A 25,682-nucleotide genomic window follows, 5' to 3' on the forward strand; every position below is an offset into this window, starting at 1 on the left:
TCCCGTCAGGATACTGCAACTCTCTCCCGTGTGGCCTTCCTGCTACTGCCATCAAACCTCTGCAGCTGATACAGAACTCTGCTGCACAAGTTGTGTTTGATTTGCCAAAGCGTTCCCATCTATCTCCTCTACTCGTTTCTCTGCACTGGCTTCCTATAGCTGCCCGGATCAAGTTCAAGACCCTGGTTATTGTTTTCAAATGCATCAGTAGAACTGCTCCCAGCTATCTACAAGACTTGATCAACCACTACACCCCAGCCAGACCGCTTTGCTCATCTAGTTCTGCTCGCTTGGGTGTCCCGCGCACGAAAAGTAAAGCACGGAGGTTCTCGGTTCTGGCTCCGTTGTGGTGGAATGAGCTCCCCTTCTCACTCAGAACTGCTGAGACTCTGTCCACGTTCAAGAAGGGTCTGAAAACTCATCTTTTCTGGACCCACTTCGCCCAAGATCTCTCCAGCTCATGTATGGTGTAAATCCACCATAACTTCATGGTCGTCCCCAGATAAGCCTTTACACAGCTACTCCTGTATTGTATGTAAATGTTTGTGTACCTTAAAAAAAAAAATGCAGGAAGGCAATCAGGAATTGTTTATTCTGAGTTTTGTGAACCTACTCGAGCGATGAACATCGGTGCATAAAGTGGAAAGAAACAAACTAGGCTTATTTAAGACTATGTCTCTTTCTCCTAATGTAACGCACAAATTGTATTTTCTCTGAGATGTACGTCGCTTTGGAGAAAAGCGTCTGCTAAATGAATTAATGTAAACGTAAATGTATATAATGTTAAAGTACCTCAATCAGTTTACCCATTGATACACATGGGTCATTTTTACAAGGTACTACAGCAATAGGTGAGAAATGAACCAGCAACCTTCAGAGCAGCAGCAGCTATAGAAGAACTGCTGGTAGTGTGGTGGTTAGAATGGCTGTAGGTATCTGGTGTGAATCCCACCTCCAGCTGTAGTACTCCTGACCAAGATACTTACCCTAAAGTTGCCTAGCTGCTCAAATGGGTCAATAATTGTAAGCTGCTTAAGAGAAAAACATCAGCTAAATGAATAAATATGTGTGACATTAATAAGTAACACACTTTCTGAAGCACCACTTATTATTTTCCCAAGGCCAAAACCAGTGACTGAAACCTGGGCAGTAAATACATCGCTCACCGCGGTACCGCGCTCAGTCCAGTTCGCTTTCGCCATATCCGTTTTTTTATGAACATGTTTACCTTCAGCAAATAAACGCTTTCAAAGGAAACCCGGCCCGAACGTAGACAGGATCTTAAAATCGTCACTCCACAAACAGCGGTCTGTATCCAAACACCATATATTCTACCCTGCTGGACAGAGCCTGGCCCGATGAAAAGTGCCTTCCTTGCTCTATATTTACCCATGAATAGCTCTCTCATACACATCCAGCTATAAACTCATCCAAAATTTGTCCATGTGAAGTGCACGATATACAGTATTGTTACATTACGGTACATTGTGGATTGCTGCACCTCAAGCAGCCTGTTTACATGGAAACGGAACAAGCGAACAGCTCTCACTTCGGTATAGGCCTCAAAGTGATGGAGGGGATCTTATAAAGCGGAAATGGTAGAAATTAATAAACAAAACTCATTACCATTGTTATTGAGAAGGGGGATAGATCTGAAATATGAGACGCTTAAAAGCTCAAAATGTTATTGCTTATTTTTCTCTCCTATGAAAGCAACTCTTCACCGCTAATGCGATTACTTCCGCCGCCGTGTAGCTCTCCGATCGTACGCCACCCTAATTCATTGCAACTGATTATGCATATGAATTTGAGGGGGAATCAAATTAGCCAACGTGCATTATTACAAGTCGTGTCACTACAAATGTATTTTGTCTGCTTTTCTGAGGGACGGGCCTCCTCCGTAGGCGCGGAGCTGTAGAAGGGAGCCGCAATCTAATAGAGGCACAGCCCTACAATTAGGCTCATTTGCATAGACAATCTGTTGCTCTGCTCTCCTCTCCTTCTAATCACATGAAACTGGAACTGTCATAAGAATCAGCTTGTGCCCTTTGTGTCAGCACTAATCAGAAATATGACAGCATGCCTGCCTTGACTGCAGTGTCTGGCTGTGCCGGTAAAGGCTTTCGGAAACTTCCGGCGTCTTTTGGGCCTCGGTCAAAGTATGAAGCTCGGAGGGAAAAGAATTCTGTAAGTCAACAGGGAAACATCCAGGTGGATCATTGCTTTATTTTTCCATTTATCCGAAACTTTTCTTCAAAATCATCGTTATTATATATCCATTTAACTGACGCTTCTATTTAAGACTGTTATTATTCTTTATCCATTTAATTGATATTTTTCTTCAGCATCATCTTTATTACATCCATTCAACTCACCTTTTTCCACAGAAAAACACTTAAGATGTTATGATTTATACAGTAGGATAATATGACTGTAAACACAACTAAGTCCTTTGACCACAACTCAACAGCTCAGGTGTTGTACTGGTTTAAGTCGTCACTTTACAAGTTCAGGGTCTAAGGTTCAAATCCTGCCTCCTGCTGTTGTACCCCTGGTCTGGGTACTTGCCCTGAACTCAGTAAATAAAGTACAGTAATACAGTAAAGTTGTATTAATTGGCAAATCACTATTAGGTGCTAATTGTCACAATTTAAGTTGCCTTGATGACATAGTTGTACACAATTAATAGAACGTAAAACATGAAAGAATATCTGTTTATGTAACATAAAAAAGGTGATGGCTGTACACCGAAACCTCACACATTGAATGAAGTTTTGCTCAGGTGAAATGAAGATGATTGTTCTATCAGCTTTAGACCTCATTTGGCCAAATTGCTCTACCTCTAATTTGCTAGAGCCGTAACGAAAGAGTGATATTTTTAATATTACTTTTGCAAGAGTAAAAGCAACGAAACAGAGCCTGTTTTTCTCTCTCATCCTGTATCATTCTAGAGAAGTTTATCTTGTTTGTTTTCATTTACAGTAAAATTGTATTAATTTTACATAGACGTGGCACTTAATATAGTTCCATAATTGTCTGAGTTGACCTCTCTGGGGCATATATTGCCATTTTAATATGTTCAGAGATGACAGGACATTAGCAAATGAATACATATACTGTAATAAAAACGTTCATGAACCATGAGACTTACAGTCAAGAGTTATAGAGTATATATTTTATATTTATCAGCGGAGGGGATGTAAGTGGCTGTGCAAACGTCACGTTTGAAGGAAAAGGGACCACTGCCTACCCCCAGATTCCCTGTTTTTGGCACTATACCTGACAGTGTCCACAAGAATTAATAAAAGAGCAAAGAGGAATATGCAATGCAGGGGAAACAGCTGTCATGAAGTGGAGTGGCAGTTAGAGACGGGGGCATGTTGCTGGTACACTAGTCTGTAGTGCCCCCTTGCAGTTCAACTCATAAAACACACAGCAACACATTACTGAGGATCACACCCAACAAGCACAGATTACATATAAAGATGCCTTTAAAATGAGCTTGTACATACATATAATACAATCTGTTGTTTCTTATTATTATACTAGTAAAATTAGAATTTTTTTTTTTTTTCGGAAATTTGCTAAGACCTCAATCTGTGAAAGTAGAAATAAGGTGGTTAACAGACATCACAAGTAAAACCACCTCAATATAGGCACTGGACAACAGCAGGAAATGTACAGCTGTCTTTTCCTTTTCATTTTTACATTTCTTATTCGAAAAAAAAAATGTATTGTACCTGATTTCATTTTTTGCAGCGTATCTGTAATTGAGAGGTTTGTAATAATACCTAGTACAAATACATTAATCACGGAATGATCAATCCACACAGGAGAAAAAAATAGCAATATATTTGAAAAAAATTTGAAATGCAGTGTAATTTTTACATATATAATATTTGTCTCATTTCAGTATTTTTAATAATAAAAAAAGAGCTAGAAATAGAAGCACTGTGACACTGCTAGTGACATTACAGCAAAGAGAAAAGAGACAAAAATAAAATATATATATATACTTATTCACCACATATGAGGTGAGACAGAAGTATGTTTTTAGCAAGTTGTGGATTTTTAGAAGTTAGGATAGTATCTTTTAATGTTGTAATTCTTACAAATAGAGGGGAAATGATTCGTATTAGTTACATTTACACTTATGAACATAACATTTGTGTAGTAAAAGTAAGGTTGGTTGTATAGCCTTTTTTCTCTCTCATAGTCATACAATCCCAAAATATATGTTTAAAAGCAAAAGAAACAAGGGAGCAAATGTATGATCACTGAGGTAAGAAGATCTGGCCAAAATTTCTGTGTGGCTACAGTGGCAAAACAGATGAAGAGCAGTCTTTTTTCTTTCTGGATAAAAATCTTAACTGGGTATTATCTGTGAAGTAATCATAGAGATACTAGTTTATTTTTTTGTGTTCTTTCTGCTGCTGTTTTCTGAGGGTTCACACACAAAATTTCATTGTATTGTATACAATGACAAAGTATCTATCTATCTATCTCTCTATCTATAAGAAACCACTTTATTTGTCAAAAGGTAGTTCAAGGGGAGGGGGTGTGGTGACACAGTGGGTTTGGCCTCTGCCTGCTCTCTGGTGGGTCTGGGGTTCGAGTCCCGCTTGGGGTGCCCTGCGACGGGCTGATGTCCCATCCTGGGTGTGTCCCCTCCTCCTCCAGCGTTGTGCCCTGTGTTGCTGGGTTAGGCTCCGGCTCCCAGCTTTGGACAAGTGGTTTCATAATATATATGTGTGTGTGTGTAGTTCAAGGGTAAAGTTCATACCCTTTTCCCGGGATTGTTGTCAACAAAACCATTCCAGTGTGAGGACCCGTACGGTAATGCAACAATATCTCTTTCGATAAAGCTTTGATTTCTTTCTTGTTTTAAGAAAAGTGGGTGAGATACACATTTGCCAAAATGAACAAGATTGGACCAATCTTGGTGGCTTTCAATAGAATAGGTAGGTAAGTAGGTATTGCATTAAAGAAATATGAAAACCCCTTTGGAGTCACAGGTGTTCTGTATTTCGACTGAAATTCGCCTTTATGTTTCAAAATTCCCGCTTATAATTTACATTTAATTATTACCAATGTGTTCGTTTATAGGAGGGCGCAGTGGCGCAGGGGGTTGGACCACAGTCCTGCTCTCCGGTGGGTCTGGGGTTCAAGTCCCGCTTGGGGTGCCTTGTGACGGACTGGCGTCCCGTCCTGGGCGTGTCCTCTCCCCCTCCGGCCTTACGCCCTGTGTTGCCGGGTAGGCTCCGGTTCCCCCGCGACCCCGTATGGGACAAGCGGTTCTGAAAATGTGTGTGTGTGTGTGTGTGTGTGTGTGTGTGTGTGTGTGTGTGTGTGTGTGTGTGTTCGTTTATTCGTCGCGTCATGTAACACGTGTGGCGGTAATATTTGTCGACGTCATCACTTCCGGCAGCGGCAACTGGACTGGGCACTGCATCTGTGGGCTTTAACGGCTGACCAATGAGAACGCTCGATGCGTTACGTATTACGTCTTTTAGTGAAACGTAAGACGTCACTGTTTCCGTCAAGCGGCTACCGGAAAGCGGAAGAGGTCGGCGAACTAGCGAGTGTTTTAGTAGCTTTCAATTGCAGCGCTTGAAAAAAACATGGTTAAACATGCGGGAGAAAGCGACTGGTTCAGCGCTTACCGAATGAAATCTACAGGTATCTGCATACAGCACTGTCTGGAGTATTGTTAATGTGAGAATAGTTATGTAAGGGAGAATAACGGCCTGGAGAGGAGGAGGCAACCCAGGGGGAATATGCATGCGGTGCCGAGGGAAGGATCAGCGCTACTTGCTCAACTGCTGCTGTGTAGCTCCCGGCATCTGCCAGTATGGATTTAAGTATCGGAAAGTGTAGACTAGTATTGCTAGTTTAAACATGCAAGCCTCGTTTCTCTTACTGTATGATCTGATCATGAGCAGTTGGTGATAAGCAGGCACAGGGGGGGTTTCTCAGTTTTAGAACGGTTAACTTAAGCTTAAAATTTAACGAGTCTCTCTCACGTGTTACATTACATACAGCTAAACACACTCTTTTTGTTTATTAACTGGAACACCTAGGCTAGTAGTTAAAGTTAGCATTGATTGTAAGTTCCAGTTGACGTAGCGGAGTTATCATGAAAGTAATGGGATAATGATTTTTTTTTTTGCATGAGAGCTACTCTGTTGATCAGTAAACACTAGTACTTGGGAGCAGTTTTAAAACAAATTTATTTGTAGTCTTGGTCGGTTCCTCCTTTTTCCAAGGTGACTAAGACGTTGGCTAATAAACATTACTGTCAGGCGTTTACTTCTTTATCAGTTTATGCAACATGATGGTGGGAAAAGCTGCTGAGGCTTTTTACCCCGGGTCACAGGTTTGAATCCCACCCACTGCCATAGTTCTGAGTAAGGTACTTGCCCTGAATTGCTGCAGTAAAAATTACCCAGCTGTATTTAATACAGAAATAACTTTTGGTATCTTACCATTCTAAGTCACTATACAGAAAGCCTCTGCTAAATGAATAAATGTGAATGTTAAAGAGCAGGCTGCTCTTGCAGTATCTTATGTTGCCTTTATCAAGGGTATGACAGCCACAATGGGATCCTTCAAATTACAAGGCAACAGCTCTAAATACAATGATACCTGCTGTAAACTTTACATATTAATTATGGTTCTATAATTAGTCCGCTTGGTTCTTTTGGGTGTTATGATCTGAAGAAATCAAGAATTTCATTGTTTACTATTATCTTGACTATTTACTTCAGTTTGAATTTAAACAGTTGTATTTATTGTAACATGTATTTTGTTTGTCTTTTTTTTTTTTTATTTATTTATTAAAAAAAAAAAAAAACAGATAAGCATCACTATGGAATCTGAGGCCAACTCATTTCGAGTGGAGTTTCCAGACTTCTCCTGTTCCATTCTACAGAAACTGAATGAGCAGAGGCAGGTCGGACAGCTCTGTGACATCACCGTGGTGATCCAGGGCCGCCGTTTCCGGGCACACAAGGCCGTGCTGGCGGCCAGCTCCCCCTATTTCTGTGATCAGGTGTTGCTAAAAAACAGCATGCAGGTGGTGCTGCCAGACATCATGCAGCCAAGCATTTTCGAGAGCCTGCTTCAGTCCTGCTATACGGGCACACTCGTTTTGCCAGTGGGAGAAATTGTGGGGTTCTTGACAGCAGCCAGCTTCCTACAGATGTGGCATGTGGTGGATAAGTGCACAGAGCTGTTGGGGGAAAGCTCATCCGTGTTCTGCCAGAGGTCTGGTCTCAGCAGTGACCACACATCCCCAGGCAACAGCAGCTACCATAGCTTGAGTGATGCCCTCGACTTTGATTCTGCATCAGGATACAGACAGTTTTCTAGGGGTTCAGACTGTAAAGAGGGTGAAGTGGAACAGGTTCCAGAGGGTAGCTTTTCACCCCAAGAGCAGGAAACGTCACTCTGTGCCTCTCCACCCTGGGAGCCGGACCACACAAGCACTGAGGGGACCAGCCAGGATGGGGAGGACAGGGGTGGTGAGATGGTGGATTGCCAGTTCTCCCGTCCTATTTATATCCCACCCAGCATCATGTACCACAAGAGGTGGATTCAAGTGAAGGCAGAGAAGCTAGAGAAGGATGACAGTGGCAGAGACTGTGGTGGGTCGGCAGACACCATGGTCAAGGAACTTGAAGAGAGGGTTCCAGAGCAGGTTAGCCTTTCTGAGGAGGAATTCCAGCTGGCTGCCTGCACAAACACAGAGGAGAAGCTGGAACTGGATGAGGGCCAGGAAGGTGGGCAGTCCTGTGATGAGCCAGTGGACTTCTATGGTGCATCCATGGAGGAGTTCTCCAGCAACAGGCCAGAGAGTGATCCCATCCTGTCCAAGGAGGACTCGGAAGCAGCTCGAGGAGAGGATACTGCAGACACTGCAGTGGGAGTCCAGGAGGAAACCTCACATTCAGGCTTTGCAGCAGTAATCTACAAGCTGTATCCCTGTCAATGTGGAAAGAGCTTCACCCACAAGAGCCAGCGAGACCGGCACATGGGCATGCACCTTGGCCTACGGCCTTACGGCTGCACAATCTGTGGAAAAAAATTCAAGATGAAGCACCATCTTGTGGGCCACATGAAGATCCACACAGGCATCAAGCCCTATGAGTGCAGCATCTGCAGGAAGAGGTTTATGTGGAGGGATAGCTTCCATCGGCACGTGTCCTCCTGCACCAAGGCCCACCAGGCTAAGCGGGCTGCTATGGAGCAGTCAGCTCAGATCTGCTGAGCCAGGAAGCAAAATTCTAGCTGCATTGCTGTGGGGTTTGCCACATCCAACAGCAAGGCTTGCAAATATGGCAGAGGGCAAACTTTGCTAGACATATGTTCTGGGCCTTTGGTTTGTGGTGCTGTTCAATACAAGGAAACAGCAAGAACACCTGTAACTTACACTATATTAAACATGAGCAGATTTTTTTTCCCCTTTTTGCCTGAACGCAAAAGCATCTAGATAAGGAATTTGCAACATAAAGACTTTATGTACTGTAATAACATTCAAGTTGGCTGCTTGGAGTTGTTTTTATATTAACAAAGTACTGTTTGTTGTAGCAGTAAATATATCAACACTTTTAGAACATTTTGGTTTAATTTGTTTTTGGGGCCAGTGCAGCATTTGCTTTGCTGCTTAAGATTCTCAGTTCTAAAGAAAAGCTATACAGCTGGTCATTTGTATTATTTAAACTTTTTTTTTTTTGCTTTAAGCATTCATGTAGAGGTACAGTTTTAATACTTGCACAGCATTTGCAGGAATTTCAGTTGATTATGTCAGGTTAAGCAATTTTGATGGCAGTATATGAGAAGGTTAAGCAGATTAATAAGAATGTAGAATATGACTGGTTGAGGGAGGTGTGATAGATTTGAGTTTCAATCAGTGTTTATACAAATATATTTTTGTCCGGTTATTCAACAGCCTTTCCTCATATGGGTATTATGTCTTTGTCACATTTATAGTTCCACTGCATAGGTATTTTCTGTCATTACACCATATTCAGCACTGTATTTATTTTAGATATCATGGCTACAGTGTGCTGCACAAAGGCTTGTTATCTATACTTCAGAGATTGATTACAAAGTGTTCTAGTAAATTTTTTTGTATGTAAGCAAAGTATTTCTTCTAATAGATGTGGGACAATGTAATACATTCCTTTTTATAATGCTGTGTGTGTAAAAAGTATAGTGTATATTAGTATCAAGAGATTTCAAAGTAATATTTTTATTTATTCTAAGTGTAAAACATACTGACAGTGGACCATTATCATGTGGGTCACTTCATGTAACACCATGGGGTTTGTCCAGGTTTTTTAATCACTAGATTTTTCTGTATTTCCTCTAAAAAGGCTAATTTTAATTTTATAAATTCTCTGAATTGAGTAACATTTAAAGTCTGCAAGGATCCTCAAAGGATAAAATAATGAATTTGATGTTAGATGATTTAATTCAAAATGAGTGGTTTACCATAAAACAAAGCCGTAGGTTTCGTTGGAAAAAGCTCAAGAATGTGTGTGGGTTCGTACGGCTGAGAGTGACGGCTTCAGGGAAAGAAGAAATTGCCGATTTTAAGTAAAGCCTTTTAATGTGAAAGGAAGGAAACAAATTTAATGGCCTTGTCTGTCTGGAACTGACATATTACGCTTTACAGGCTCTTGAGTCCTTCCACTGACATTCTTTAACTAATTTGACAACTTGGAGGCACTGTAACAATACTCTGTGGGTTTTTCACTTTGTTCCAGCAGCTGCAGCAGTTGCCTTCGTTGGAAATTCTCTGTGGGAATATTTCTATAAAAGGTGCTAAAGTCATCTTTTTCGTCATTGTTTGTAGTATGTGTAGCTTTTAGATAATTGGATTAAAATCTTTATTTTGGTACTTTTCAACTGTAATGTTCTCCATAACTTTATTGTACATTTTCTCCAGCTTAAGGTAACATTGTATTTTCATATTTTAACATGTTGCACTCTTATTGATTTGATTATGGTTATTAGTAGTATTTGTTCCACCTAACCAGGGTAATTTACAGTATATCGTACAGGTTCACGCTCTGCCCCTTTAGCCAGCCAGGTGTGTATAATACATGGGCAATTCAGGTTCAAGTATTTATTTTTTCAAAGGTACAACAGTAGTGCCTCATCCAGGAGTTTCATGCACAATTTCCTGGTCATAGTTCCTGAACGCTGTTCTGTACTGCGGTTTCCAAAAAGAATTGCAGTTGAATAGTGGGAACAGGATGTCTACTTGACAGGTAGCTGCAGGTAACATTTTTTTAACAGTTAAATATGGTGACAATATGTGTTTCCATTGCTTCATAAGACTATACTTGTATTTAAATATTTTACTAATGTATTGCAATATTATACATTATAATAGATGTATAACTGTTTCTCAGTGATAAATACTTTGTGTATGGATTAAAATTGTACTTTATTTTTATTTGTTTTGAGATCTATAGATTAAAAAAAGTTGGCTTACTTATAAATTACTACTGCGATTAGGAATTTCTTCTTATAGAAGAATATCATGGATCTTTTGTACAAATCTGTGTTGAGCAATAAATGTAACCTGTTTTATCTGGGTTTGATTGGCATTTTTCACCTTAGCCAAAAGGTCTTGGATGCACCTTGGAAGAGATTCTAGTTCTGGGATGGGACAGTTGTTTCCAGACATGTAAATATTTTGATTTTATTATTAGTTTAGTAATACTCCCTTTTGTACTAATACTGAATGATGCATTTATAAAATGTGGTATTTAATAAGTACATTTTGCCTTTAGCAGCCTCATCTCTCATACACACTGTACTTAATTCCTCCACATCAGGTAATTGTTTTTCCAAGTCTTGTTGTATTTGGATTTTTTTTAAGAACTACCACGTTGTCAATTCATGTAAAGTGTTTATTGTAAATGACCATATTTAAATATTAAAATTCCATAACCAACTGGAGGCTGTCTTTAATGTGCTGAAAGTACACTATCTTTACTTGTTTGCAACAATAAATATTATATATATTTATGTAAATATTAAAGTCCTGTATTTATTTCAGGATATTTGTGTGGGGCACTGTGTATAACAGGTTTTGGTGTTCAGAATGAAGCCTCAAATCTCCATGATGAGTAGGGTTACACTGCCGTATGTTTGTTTGCTTACAGAGGCCAGGGTGATGTCACACTTTTGTCCTACTTTGAACTGAGAGTACTTTTCTGTTCTTGCTGCAGTGGCTTAGTTTGTCCATTTTACACTAAGGACATTTATGCTGTATTCTTCTATACAGATAGATAACTAAAGCATTCCAGGTTAGGTGCCTTGAGACTACACCGCTGAAGATCATTCTTGGACCTAAACCTGCAGTCCACAATCTTAAGAATGGTATTTGCTCTCTGCTGCCCCCTATATACGCAATATCAGATCTGATGAGGCTGGAAATACCAGATTTTTTTTTTTAAACTGGAAAAACCAAAACTGATAGCATGTTTAAAAATGCCATCCGGTGACATTTTTCACACGTAGCGAAAGTTAACACTGTAAATAACTCTTGTTTTTAAATAGGACATTGGAGTTTTACTTCCGGTTTACGATACCGAGGAGAACTCATTGGTCGCGGATATTCTGCATACTTTTTTTGGAGACGGAAGTTTAGTTTTTTATTTCCGGTTAAGGGTAGCTGGGAAAACATCGGCCGCGGATACATAGCTGGAGTAGGAGGAGGAGGCGGAGGCCCGGAGCGAAGTGAGCTGCTGAGGGGGAAATGGGTGACGTTTGACTGGCAAAATGTAAGTTTGTCTTTTGGCCTTTTAAAGAGTCCTGTCATGTTAAGCAAGCGTTGAACTCGGTTTCGTGTGGGAAGAGAACCAATAATAAGAAATGGATCGAGGCAGATACAGCTAGGTGGCTACTGAGTTGGCGGCTGTCCCAGGGCGAGCCCCGCAGCTCGGTCCTGTCAGTTAGCGCCTCTCCGACCGGCCGCACCGGCACGAAGACGGGCAGCTCTTACTGCACCTCTGTGTGTCGCGGCTGAGGAGGAGGTGTGCCAATTTGTTGGGGAGCCGGAGCACCCATGTAACTTGTAACTTTTCCGCGGTGATGATCATGGAGCGGCGGGTCCCGGGCGGCGCGAGTCCCGGCCACCGCACCGGCTGCTCGGCTCTCGGACTCGGAGTCAGGCGCGCGGTGTGTGAACGCGACAGTTACTGAGTTAGTTTCTGTTTTGCGGTCTACCGATGGAACCGGTTCCGGCGGGGTTCTGCCTCGCCAAACCAGAGTTTTTATTTATCTATTATTCAGCAAATGTAAGAGTTAATAAATACCATGCATCTGCCTCAGCCTGAGTGGAGCTCGGGGAGTGGGGAGCGCGCGGGCTGCTCTGTCCTCACGGTGAGACCCTCGTCCCTTCAGTCCCGCGTTTTTGGACACTTCTGTCAGCCCTCCGCAGTCCCGCAAATATGTCCACATGATATGCGCACCGTCCCATAAACTCTTCTCAGAACTTTTCTTTCGCGTCCTTAATGGAGTTTTGCCCTTCCAGCCTCCCTCTCCTTCCCTCCGTTTTTATTTTTAATTAATTTATTTCCCCCCCCCACTGTTTCGTTTCACTGCAGCGAAAGCGCCGGGAGCGCGCAGAGCGCATGACGCGCGCTATCGTAGGGGGTCGAGCGCCTGGAAGTTGCCATGGGAACGCGCGGATATTTAGCGCGCGCGCGCGGGCACTTCACGTGCAGTGGAGTTCTGCATGCAGCAGTAAAGAGGAGCGGGTTTCCGGTCTAAGAGGTCGGACTGACCAGGTGGAGGTTGTGTTTTCGATGCCCAGGAGGGATCCTGCTGCTTGAAAACTGGGGAAAACTGGCAACGATGGATGTAAACAGTAATTATTAGATAAACAAGAAGATCTTAAATTAAAGTGCATTCGATGTGCCCCCCCCCGCATCATTTCAGTAATGTCTTTAACATTTGCTTGATGAGATGTAGCACATTTACATTATTTATTCATTTAGCTGATGCTTTTCTCCAACGTGACTTGCAGTGTTAAGGTACTTGCAGTTATTTACCCATTTATACAGCTGGGTAATTTTACTGCGGCAATTTAGGATGAGTATCTTGCCCAACGGTACTACAGCTGGGATTCAAACCTGTGGCCTTTGGGTCCAAATGCAGCATCTCTAACCAATACGCTGCCAGCTGCCCCAGATACCCCAAATTTATGTAGTTCTCTTTACTTTGGTCCAGAGTAAGGAAGTGAGTGCAGGAATTAAAATTTCCTTCTGGGCCTTCCTAAAGCAATGGACTTATTGCACACATCAGATCTGTCCCGCTTAAAAGTATAGTGTGCACTTCCTTGCCTTAACTCTGTACAGTGTTGGAGATGTTCCTTGTGCATTTATTTTAGAACAAAAAAAATAGTGAAATATCAGGAACAAGGAATCTGGTATAATTGCAGTATCAGCAAGGAGTATATAGTAGTGTCTTGATTCAGGCTGCTGTCTTGTTGATGAAAGGTTGCCTGGTCTGAATCCTACTACTGCTTTGGTCAATGTGCATACACTACATAGATACAGAGAGAATACCCTGTTCTATAAATGGGCAAATCAGCGTGAAGCAGATTAAGATTGTACAGGCAGCTGATATCATGGTGGTTAGAGCTGCAGCTATCAAATCCAGTGGTTACCAGCTTTAATCTTACCTTCTGTTGTACCTTTGAACAAGGTACTTACCCTATATTGCTCCAGTAAAATTCCCCAGCTGTGTAAATGGGTAAATAAATCTATATAATGTTAAAAACATTAATATATATGCTTTTGTCCAAAACAACTTAATCTACATAACATCTTATGATTACAGATGTTTAGACATAGCTTTAAGCAACTTTGTGTGATACTGGTCAGTGTTTTACACTCGGCCACTCAGATTGTACGTGAATGTCATGTCTCTTAATTCATCTGGGACTGTGTTTTACGGTTCAGGCGATATAGATTAAAATTTTTTTGCTTCAAATGCTCTCAATATCAGAATCCGATTAATTTGGCCAAGTATCTCATGCATACAAGGAATTTTGCTTCAGTTCCCAATGGCTCATAATGTGGAATAGACCAAAAAAAAGACTGAATACATATGGGGGGCATAAATAATGAGGGATTGAATAAATAATGAAGGAGGGAATAAGTAAGAGAGGAAAAAGTATTGCAGGGAAGAATTTAAACACTAACTACAGTCAGCTGTTCATGGACATAACAGCATGGGGAAAGAAACAGTTTTTATATCTTGTTGTTTTGGCGTATAGTGATCTGTAGTGCCTGCTGGATGGGAGAAGTTCAAAAAGGCTGTGGCCTGGGTGAGAGGGGTCTGTCACGATTTTTCCTTCCTGTCTTCTGGTTATGGAGGAATACAGGTCCTGGAAGCAGGGCAGTCTGGAACCAGTGACCAATATTTAATAAATGTGAGTTTTGTGACTCCATTGATGCTGTAAACACTGAGAATAGAATAAACCTTCTTTCATTTGTTGTTTTTTGGTCATTTTTGTTACCTGATAATTTGGAGAAAACAAGGTACTGAACCCCCTCTTAACCCTGTATTATATAAGAAGTAACTGCAATGAAGAAACTTTGTATCTAGACTTGTATCTAGAATGTTTTGGTTTCAGGTCTTGTAAAGGGTGGTATTTTCGTTTTTGATTTAGCTGAAGTCTTTCTATTCAAGTGTCTGCTTGTATGAAAGCAAGTTTTTCTGTATTTAACTTTGTGCAGAAAATTTTGAGATGGTTTTGACAGTGTGATGCGATTCCTCACAGTGCTCATTGCTTTACATGCTTGGCAGCATGTGAGATTGTCATAGGTTTGCAGAAGCTCAGAAACCATCCTGGTATCATGCTTCTGTGAGAATGTTGTGTTGTGCAGGTTTTGGATTAATAAATAGCTGTGCCAGTAAAAAAAAAATCCGTGGGCAGTTGCCACACTCGTAGCTGCCAGCACCACGCAGGTTCAGTGTGGCATGAAATCAATGAGGTTCTGCAGGAATCTTGTCTAAGGAATTCCTTTGATTTAATAATTAAAAACTGCACCACTGTATTCTTTGTAAGATCAAATAGTGATGGTTTTAGAAGGCAATGAAAAATTGGTAGTTTTGTGCATGTGCTTCATAAATCAGAGATTGACATGTTTGAGGACTGGAGCAGCTGGTTTCCTGGATGGCATCCTTCTTCCCAGCAGAGAAGAAATGCATCATAGGTTGCAGATGTTCCCAGAGGACTGCAACTCACTGCACTTCATTACTACTGCATCCAAGTGGAATAAATGAGCCCAGGTTATGCTAAGAAAATGCACCTTAAATCATTTGGAACTGCCATAACTGTTCTCTATTGAAAATTTGTTGCATGTTTGTCACCTGTTCTAAAGGTTGCTGTCAACCCTCATTGTCCCAGTGCAGACTTGTCTTGCTGAGTGGCTGTGCTACAATGTGCTCTGTAGATGGTTTGCCCATTTTCATTGATGCAGAGTGCTACCAGGGAGTCATGGTGTGCTCCGCTCCAGTTGTACTTGAGCTCCATCTGAGCTGATGCCTTTGAATCATATTTCTGTACCGTAGTCACTTTTCAATTAGAAACCATAATTGGTTCCAAGTCCTTTAGGGAATTGATCATTCATATAACGTTGCCTAATATTTTAGTCTGTCCATCCATTATCAATAATTACTTGTCCCAAAGCAGGGCTGTGGTGGTCTGGAACCTATTCCAGACATATAGCACTTGACACATGGAACATCCTACATGGGACATTAGTCTGTTGCGGAGCAGTCACTCATACATAAACACACTATAAGCAATTTAGTCACCAGTTCACCTGAAACTCATGACTTTGGTGAGGAGTGGGAGGGAACCGCAGCATTAGGGAGAAGAGAATGTTAAAAAAAATAAATAAAATTCAGAACAAGTGAGCCAGGTCGAAGCTCATAGCCTAGAAGCTGTTACGGACCAGCACAACAGCCTGCAGTACCATGCTGCCCAATATTTATGTCTTACAACGTATGTATTTGCACAGTGGTTTTCCTCTCTTTGAAGATGAGCCTTTTCCTGCTTTTTTCCTGGGCTGAAATTCAAGAGCAGTTTCTAATACCGCGTTACTGATTTCCGTGACCTTTCAGAGGATCTCCTGCCTGACACATGCTGACAACTGCATTCAATTGCTTAAATGTCCTCTCCCAGCCATGCTTTTCCACGGTGTGGGCGCAAGGTGCAGCCCCCTTCTAAAAGCACAATCTTCTCCAAGACTTGCATGGTCACACATTTTGTGTCAATATTGCATGGCCCTCATAATAATTTTTAACCACTGATGGTAAAGTATATGTTTGCCTGTGCCGTAGTCATACCATCTATTTAACTTTAGGTTAGTAACGCCAACATTTGCCTGGTGTTCTTTCTTAACTTCTGTAAGGTATGATAAGGGTTGATGGGTTTTAATTATTGGCAGCATGAAGCAGACATTACAGTACAAAGTACATGGCAATGTCTCTCGACAATACAGGGTTATTGGGTGCAAATGTTTCTCTGATTACACACAGATAGAAAGCTGGATTCCAGAAGGACTCTGTGCTCGGGGTTCGTTCTTGTGATCAGTCCATTCTGAGTGAGGGTGGCTGTGCACATTTTTGCATTGTTTGCCTTATTGCCAGCAGGCAGTGTAACAGTTAGCTGCTTTCTCTCATTCAAACCACCCTGGTTCATATCTAAGCTTTTTCTGTACTGCCCTTGATCAAGTTACTTGCCTTGATGTTATACTGTAAGAGTAAACTTGTACAAATGGGTAAATAATTGTAAGTAGCTTAAAATTTAACCCTAAATGGGTAAATAATTGAATGTAGTTTAAAAGTCAGCTGTAACATTGCAATTTGCTTTGGAAAAAAGATAAAGAAATAAAAGTACTGCTACTTTAAGGGTGGTAGAATGGCTACAGTGAGAGTCTCCAAAACAGTACAGTTATTGGACTTTATTATAATTGTTTGCTTTTATTTGCCATTGGTGCTGTTTGGATGAAGTCATTAAAAAAGGGTATTCATGAAATCATTTATTCATTCATTCACTTGAAGATAAAAATGGGAAAGGGCAAAATGATGAGACTAGCAGGTGAACTTGCATTATCTCAACAGCCCTGACTTCAGGTAAATAAAAGAAGGCTGGTTTAACTGCTTCACAATACAAAACATGATCATTAAGTTGGCTTGTTAAGAAATGAATAGGAGAAATTTGCTTCTACTGTTTTTTTTTTTCCCCTTGTTTTCAATTCACATATATTCAATTAGTTGACCTTTTTTTTTTTTTTTTTTTTTTTTTTTTTTTTTTACCATGGAGGCTTAATGTCAAGTGACTTAGTTTTTTTTTGGAACTTTTACTGGATCTGTTCATGGTGAGTACCTTGTTCATGGGTATTGCATCAGGAACAGCATTTGAACCTGGGTCCTTTTCTGCAGGCTGACAGCTCTATGACCAGTTTGTCACCTGCTTACTTTACAACAGTCACAAGGGGGAAAAAATGGTGTCATCGGTTCACTTGAACAACATTTCTTAAACTGTTGGAGGACATTTGCACAGACCTGGGACAAATTTTCACCAGATTTGGAACATGGGGCTTGAAAATAAGGCTGTGTTCTCACCAACTGAAAACATTACTCCACTAATTAGGAATATTACTGAAACAATTTTTCTGCAGCATATCAAATGAATGTGCAACTAGTGTCTTGCCACAAAAGACATGCAGAATTTGATTATTAAAACAAAACTGTAGCCTATTTGTAGCTTCAATTTTCCCACCAATTTAGCCACCATTGGGAGGCTAGCAGTCTCTGCCCAGGCAGAGAAGTGCTCTTTTCCCCATTAGCATCCTCGGAGCGGGTGGAGTCCATTCAAGGAAACGTGCATCGTCACTTTATTGCTTTGCACCTGTGAAAACCTGCCTGCTGTTGTGACTACACATCTCCCCAGGCAGGGCTGAGGGGTGCCGCTTTGGTGAGGAAATGATCTTTGGGAAGGTTCTATAGCACTCTAAACATCCTGGAGATCAAGCACTGATTTGCCACTTTCTGGAGGAACAGGCAGAGTGCGGCTGGGAAGTACGTTAAATCCCACCCCAGTGACATTCCATAAATGTGTTATGAAAACACGGGGAGAAACGTGCAAACTCTACATACCCTGAACTGGACTTGAACCCTGCCAAGCAGCTCAGGAGTTGGGGTACTGGTTTTACCGACTATCATCATGTCCTGCCAAAAGTTAAAATTATTTACCTCTTCATGATCTAATCATGGGAAAGTAAATTGCTCAAGGGCACTACTTGCAAATAAATGCCTGCTTATTTGCTTACTAACGTACATTACATTTACATTAAATTTATTAATTTAGCTGATTGTTTTCTCAAAAGTGACTTAACACTAAGTTACAATTATTTACCATTTTATGCAGTTTGGTAATTTTACTGGAGCAATTTGCATTTATTATTTAAGACACTTTTCTCCAAAGCAACTTCCAATGAACTCTAGTGTTATCAGCCCCCACCTTATTCACCAAGGTGACTTAACACTGCTAGATACACTACTTACAATGGGTCACTCATCCATACATCAGTAAAACACACTCACACACTATAATTTTGTCTGTGTCACTAATTTAAGTACCTTGCCCAAGGGTACTACAGCTGAAGATGGGATTCGAACTTGTGACTTAACTGCAGCGCTAATCACTATGCTACCAGCTGTACCTATACTTATTTTGTCACTGTGTGTGCATGTATGATACTGTATATAGTGTGGTGGTGCTCCGAGTAATGCTGTCCTCACACCTCAAGGAAGCTGCGAGAGGACATGGGTTTCATCCCTACTCAGTGTCTTTGGAGTTTGCACATTCTCCCCATATTTGCATAGGTTTCCTCCTATAGTCCAGAGATGTTTTGAGTGAATTGGTAACACTAAATTTCCCATTGTGCGTGTGTGTTTGTGTTATGGTGTACGGATGAGTCATTGACTATAGATATTGTACTGTGGTGTATCTAGCATTATAAGTCTCTGCTTGGATAGAAGGGTAATATCAAAATACTACAGAGTTTTCATTGTAAGTCACAAAGGTCCTTGCATTCATTCATTCATTCATACAAGCTGTAGGTGGTATGCGAACCTGAGTCTCCTGCCTGCAAGACAGCAGCTCTTAGCGCTGTGCTACCTGCTGTCCCAGTAGGATACCAGTAGCAGTACAGTAGGACTTGAATATCCACAACGTGACTGTCACCTCCAAGTATCATTTTCATTGCTCTGTATAATCAGATGCTCATGGGTATGCGCTATCTACATGGCTCTATCCGGCATCCTGCCGTAGCGTGTTCAGTGTGCGCAGCGGTTGAGCTCGGTGGGTTTAGCACATATCTCCCGATGCTCTTGCCAAGCTCAGCTCAGGGAAAGGGCTGTCTGTGCCAGGGTTGTTTTTAACATGTACCCATCGCTCCCCCAGATATCGGAGGCATGCCTTTCCTTCATGGATATGACAGCACTCATGTCATAGCGTCGCCGTCTTTCTCATTTGTGCTGAGTCCTCTCCCCCCTCACCGAAGGTTTTCTGTTTCTTAGTATGTGCTTTTATGCTCAATTTAAGACAGTGAAAATGATCACTTATAAGGACCACAGTTTTGCATCTGCTGAAAATGAGTTTCCAGAACATGTCTTTGAGGATCTGTCTGTGCTGGGGGTTGTGATTGGTTTTATTTTTGGCTATTTAGTCTTGTAGCAACTGCAGTGCTTTCAGTATCCTTTGCGGCAGGTTTGGGGTTTTTAAATCAGTTGTGCGTTTGCTGAGGCTCATCTGAGGATGTAATCCAGCGAGATTGAAGTACAACTGCTTGTGTGCCCACATAGGCGTGTCCTGCGCCTCTCATGCTCTTAGTCTCATGGCAGAAAATCCTGTTAAAATTTCATCTCCTTAGATTTTAGGTCTAAGCAGCAAAGCGGCCCCATAGCACATACTGACTGCAGACTCAGGGGGTTTGAACGGTTCTGGCTCAGAGGCTCTGTGTGGCCGTGCCATGACGCTTCTCACACGGGTGGGTGCGGGAGGGGTGCGCACACACCAGCCCAAGATAATCCGACCCTCGATTCAGCCGCAAGAATATTTCAAAGAAGTAATTTCTTCACGTCGCAGCCACATTCCCACTGTGGCAGAGGGAAGAGTAAAACCCGTGCTATGTAGGTTATCGCAGTCCTCCTGCCGCTCTATGCTTGTTTAGCAAATTTGGCCGAGCTGGCTTTGCAGTTTCTGCAAAATAGGCAAAACGTTGCTTATGTTGAAACTGCCATTTTTCAACTACTTTTTTGGTAACATTGACTTTACTTTTTTATTATTGCATTTATTATTGTGTCTGATAAGCAGGCTCTGAATTTTTCACTTCATAGTAAGGTTTATGGTATGTTAAGTGAAAGAGAGAGTGCATGAGAAGGCTGACCCATATTACTTTTACTTCTTCTGAAGTAGTCAGCTGGAGTCCAGAGACAAAGTCGACAGGCCGGGCACTTGCGCTAAAAAGAAACAAGATGGTACATTTAAGGCATAATTGGAACAAAATGGTGCAAGGAGGTACAGCTAGTGGCACTGGTGTCTCTCAGCTGATTGGCTGTGGGTTTGGAGGTGGGTTCGAACATGGCTCAGTGTGTCTTTGGGAATTCTTTAGTTTGTAACTCTTAAGTTCCTCTTATTGTGTGTGTGTGTGTGTGTGTGTGTGTGTGTGTGTGTGTGTGTGTGTGTGAGAGAGGTTGCCCTGCAATGGATTGACATCCCATTACCTTGCATACTACACTCATGGGCTAGGGTCTGAACCACTGCAACGGACAAAGAGCTGAAAATGGAAAGTGTTACCCTTGATTCGTGAAACCGAATTACCCGAATACCAGTCACTGTTTCGTTAAATAAGCAGAAAAGGAACCCCTTTCCCACTTACTAATTTTTCTTGGAAGGTGGGGGCTGGGGTGTGCTTCTTGTTGGCAGTTACCCAAATATGAGGGGGTGTAATCGGACAGTCTAATGCAGAGGCCTTTCTGAGAAGTTCAGGGGGTTCAGCTCGGCAACCCTTTAGAGACAGCGCTGCTCAGTGCCTTTTTTTTTTTTTTTTTAACAGATTAAATATTCAATATTGACAGAACCATTCCCGACGTTGGCTCCAAGTCTGGCAAAAGCGTGGGCGTTTCGCTGTAAAACCGGTTCTCCTGCCAAAGCACGGGCCCCTCATTCCAAAAGTGAAACAGACGATCGCCTGAGATGGCGGTACGGTTCCCGTAAATCTCCGATTGGCTGAAGCTTTCGCCCTTCTGCGCTGAGCAACCGCATAAACCTGCTTGCACAGAAGAAATGGGAGTGCTGGATGCTGTCCAGGGCAACCCCCCCATCCCCAACATCGGTTGTGTCGAACCGTCAAGCATGCAGAGTCTAGCAGCTTGCGGGATCTAGAGATCATTGGCGTTCACAATGATCCCGCCAAAGTCAATTGACATTCCTTAAATGCAGACTGTAGCGGTGTCTCCCATTTATTAACAAGTATGGAACAAGCGTTATTCTTGTGCTTCCCCCCAGTTTAATTAATTAATTTTTCAGTTCCCTTTGTGCTCGTTTGCCAGCCTCTCCCTGCTCTCTCTGCCATGCCACGACAGGCATTTGGGTTGGAGACAGGTGCCTTGGCAAGCTCTGGCAACTGGAGAAAGTGTTTACGTTCCAAAACTGCTGACGGGGAGCCAGCATGCAGAAGATCGTGCTGAATCGCCAGGGAGAGGCGTGGAGGCATGGAGACGGAGCAGGGGAATGGGGTGTGTGTGCGTGTGTGGGTGGGGGGTAACAGGCTTAGTATGGTAGGAACTGAATTGGGAAGGAGAGCGGCAAAGCCAAAACAGGCTGGATTTTGTCAGCTTGCCTGAATTCCTATTGGAAACCTGCTGTTACGCTTCGTGGCATTATTTTGTTTTGTTTGCTTTGACAGATTCGGCACACACATTGCCCACGGCGAGCTTGTCACAATGATGCCTTTAAGAAAAGCCTGCTTGAGCTAGTTCATAAGTAATCTCATTGAGTGACTAGTCTCTGTATTCCCAGCAACCCTTCCCCCTGCACACTGTAAACGTTCATTGTTGTCGCGTTCAAATGAACACATCTGAGTTATACTGTGGCTAGCATTGCAAAGCCACTGCACCAATGTGCAGGTCTACTGAATGATCATTAAACTTTGACACACTTTGCGCCCCAGAAACATGAAATGAAACGTACGAGGGAGTTGCCTCCATGCCTTGCAGAGTCTGCTTTCCTTGTTTTGTCCAGGCACACAGGTTACCATGTCAGCTGCATTCAGGTTCAGTACTGATTGTCTCTTGGTAAGTGGTAGCGTGGAGAGCACAGCTCGCATAGCACAGCTGGAGGTGTATTTCACATGTTTGTGTGTGTTGTCGTATTCATCTCACCTTTCTTGAGAACCAGTCATCCTGTAGTGATACAATCAGGTTATGCAACTGAAATAAGATTTTAGTTCTTTCTGTGGTATTTCGAGTAACTGCAGTTAGAAATTGTTTTGCAGTCGCTTGTTTCGCTGAACTGTCAGTTTATGTAAAAGGATCATTTGCAAAACTTCGGTTGTCTGCTTGGGCTGGTGTCTGCGCTTCTGGACACGTCATTGTTTCTGTCCTCTGGTTCCACCAAAGCTAAATATAGAGGAGCTGCCTGGTGGTTTGGCAGTTCTGTTCACGTCTGTACTTTTCACACCTTGTTTAGTTATGATAGTCAGGTAGCAGGAAACCCCTTGTCCTAGGGATTATATTATTCACTCATTTTTTTTATGTTTTTCTCCAAAGCGATTTAGTGTTAAGATATGTATAAAATGATGGACCCTTTTATGTACAGCTATGGGTAATAATATCTAGGATCTGTGGTATTGACTATGACGCCGCCTGCTTCTCTATATAATTGTAGTAGTGTTCTGAATTCAAATTGGAAACTAGTCACAACTTATTATGGTAATTGCAGTGAAGTCCATTTATACAAATTTATCTTGTGGTGTGATCCAGGTCTGGTTGTACAGGAAAAAAAAAAAATCCTCCAAATATGTTTTGTTGATGATTCCAGGAGTTCCCCCAAAGGCTAATGTAAATGAGAAATGGTGGCTTCACACTTGAGTTTGTGAGTTGGAAATTTTTGGATTAAATTTATCACTCATTATTGTATTCTACACTGCACCATTGTGAATGTATAACAGTTTCCTTACAAGAAAACTATGCACGTTAACTGTACAGTGATTTTATTTTTATTGAAATGTTGACATCTCGCTGTCCACAATCCTCTCCACCAAACACTGTACGGGTAAATAACCCTGGGAAAGAACTTGTTGCAGGATTTTTTTTTTCGTCCTCCCCTTCAGTGAACCATGGCAACGATTAAACACTGTAATTAATGAGATTATGCAGATGTGTCTGTTTGATGCATGTGTTTGGTGTCTTAAGAATATTCTCAGGTCTTGGACTACTGGAGTTTGTTTTTTTTCTGTCTCGCAGACCTGTTCCATTTTGCTAATGCTCATTTCCTCTCCATTCTTCCCAACAGACAATTTAAGAAACAAAAAGACGCTGCTGAGACATGGATGACGGCAGCAGCCTCATCGAGTTTGATGTGCCAGAGTTCAGCAATACAGTGCTGAGCCAGCTGAATGAACTGCGTTTGCAGGGCAAGCTGTGCGACATCGTGGTGCACATCCAGGGTCAGCCATTCCGTGCCCACAAGGCTGTGCTGGCTGCCAGCTCACCTTACTTCCGCGATCACTCTGCACTCAGCACCATGAGTGGCCTCTCGCTCTCCGTCATCAAAAGTCCTGAGGTGTTTGAGCGCCTTCTGGCCTTCTGCTATACGGGCCGCATGGCGCTTCCGCTCAAAGACGTGGTCAGCTTCCTCACTGCCGCCAGCTTCCTCCAGATGCAGGCCATCATCGACAAGTGCACCCAGATCCTTGAGGGTATCCACTCCAAGATCAGTCTGCCCCCCGGTGGCAGCCCGGAGAAGGGCAGCCCTCAAGCCAGCCGCAATGGTGTGAAGGAAGGAGATGTGTTCATCAACCCCATGCAGATCTCACCCCCCTACTACTCACGGCAGGTGCTGATTCCTCCGGGCAGCTCTGAGGCCAAACCAGACCAGGGCTGTCGAGGTCCACCGCGGCTGCGAGTACACGAGGAGGGTCAGTCAGACCGTGGCAGCAGCAGCGATGGTGCTCCGGAGCAGGAGGCGGCAGCCGATGCGGAGTTGGAGCAGGTGGAGCTCATTGGCCGGGACGGACAGGTGACTGATGTACACGTGAAACTGGAGAAGGCAGAGAGGCCCAGTTGCTCAGACAGCTCCTCAGCGGGGGACGACGGCTACCATACAGAGCTGGTGGATGGGGAGCAGGTGCTGGCAGTCAGTGTGGGCTCCTTCGGACCCGTGCTGCAGCCAGCAGGCTACGCCTACCCCCCGCTCTCTAACACGGCTTTTGTCAGTTTAAGCAGCTCCAGCCCATCGCGCTCAATCCTCAGCTCCTTTCGCGGAGGCCGGGCTCGGTCCAAGCGGCCCGCAGCAGTGACGCCAGAGGTTTTGAGCCGCCTGAAACCCAGCAAGGAAGACGGCGAAGCGTCGCCAGGTACCGGAAGCTTTGAGAACGACGTTCGGGAACGCAGTCTACGTGGCCAATGGTACCCGTACAGCGAGAGGCTCATCTGCATCTACTGCGGCAAGTCCTTCAATCAGAAGGGCAGCCTGGACCGTCACATGCGGCTGCACATGGGCATCACACCTTTCGTGTGCAAGTTTTGTGGCAAGAAGTACACGCGCAAGGACCAGCTGGAGTACCACATCCGCGGACACACAGACAACAAGCCCTTCCACTGCCAGATCTGCGGCAAGTGCTTCCCCTTCCAGGGCACCCTCAACCAGCATCTGCGCAAGAAGCATGTGGGTGTTGCAGATGGCAGCAACCATGCGGACTCCCCTGACCGGGCAGAGCACACCGCAGGGCAGAGGGACCCAGAGGATACCCCAGTTTCTGACGGCAGGGGAGCCTTTGGCGCACAGTACAGTGCAGAGACATCCGGCCACGATGATGGTGAGGAGAGTGCCCGCGGCAGCCCAGAAGAGCCTCGGGCATCTCGCGGCGATTTTTAGGTCTTGGCTCCATTTCCTTCTTTTTTTTTTTTTTCGTCACCATTGCTTTTGGAGAAAATCCTTGGAATTCAGTTGGAATCTGTCTCCCCCCCCCCCTTATCGGATGTCACCCACATCCTGTGTCAGGGTTTTCTACGTTTTGTCAATTGATTAAATGAATACATCAAAGACAGTTTGATGTTGGACAAAGAAGGAAAAAAAAAAAAGGTGCTTTCAATGGATTCTTTCAAAGGGAAGATGGAATTTAGTATTTTTAATGTTAAGGTGGGTCAAATAATCAAGGCCTCCCTTTTGGTTTGGTGTTTCCCATTCTTATCTTTCTGTGTTTTAAACATATTTACAGAGTAATATAGGCATGATGCAATAAGATAATAATGTGAAAGCTCAGATAACTAATCCTTGTCATATCACACCTTTACCTGACCTCTTTTTGCACACCTGGTTGTAGAAGAAACCGCCGCTTTCTCACAAGGAATGT

At 42.8% G+C, this 25,682-nt stretch overlaps 2 protein-coding genes across 2 annotated transcripts; both read left to right on the top strand.

The window, feature by feature from the left end:
- Positions 1–5,557: 5,557 nt before the first annotated feature.
- On the top strand, positions 5,558–10,341 carry LOC108938048 (zinc finger and BTB domain-containing protein 43-like). Its single transcript, XM_018758327.2, has 2 exons — positions 5,558–5,679; positions 6,857–10,341. Exon 2 carries the CDS (start codon positions 6,869–6,871, stop codon positions 8,267–8,269), a length of 1,401 nt encoding a protein of 466 aa, XP_018613843.1. The 5' UTR covers positions 5,558–5,679; positions 6,857–6,868; the 3' UTR covers positions 8,270–10,341.
- A 13,307-nt stretch (positions 10,342–23,648) lies between these two features.
- On the top strand, positions 23,649–25,289 carry zbtb34 (zinc finger and BTB domain containing 34). The gene has a single exon (XM_018758336.2). It carries the CDS (start codon positions 23,654–23,656, stop codon positions 25,202–25,204), a length of 1,551 nt encoding a protein of 516 aa, XP_018613852.1. The 5' UTR covers positions 23,649–23,653; the 3' UTR covers positions 25,205–25,289.
- The last annotated feature ends 393 nt before the right edge of the window (positions 25,290–25,682 follow it).

Source organism: Scleropages formosus, chromosome 17 (genome assembly GCF_900964775.1).
Source record: "Scleropages formosus chromosome 17, fSclFor1.1, whole genome shotgun sequence".
Taxonomy (NCBI): domain Eukaryota; kingdom Metazoa; phylum Chordata; class Actinopteri; order Osteoglossiformes; family Osteoglossidae; genus Scleropages; species Scleropages formosus.

Bases quoted from the DNA above. Each gene is read 5' to 3' on its own strand.
- LOC108938048 (XM_018758327.2), top strand. From the start codon at position 6,869: ATGGAATCTGAGGCCAACTCATTTCGAGTGGAGTTTCCAGACTTCTCC.
- zbtb34 (XM_018758336.2), top strand. From the start codon at position 23,654: ATGGATGACGGCAGCAGCCTCATCGAGTTTGATGTGCCAGAGTTCAGC.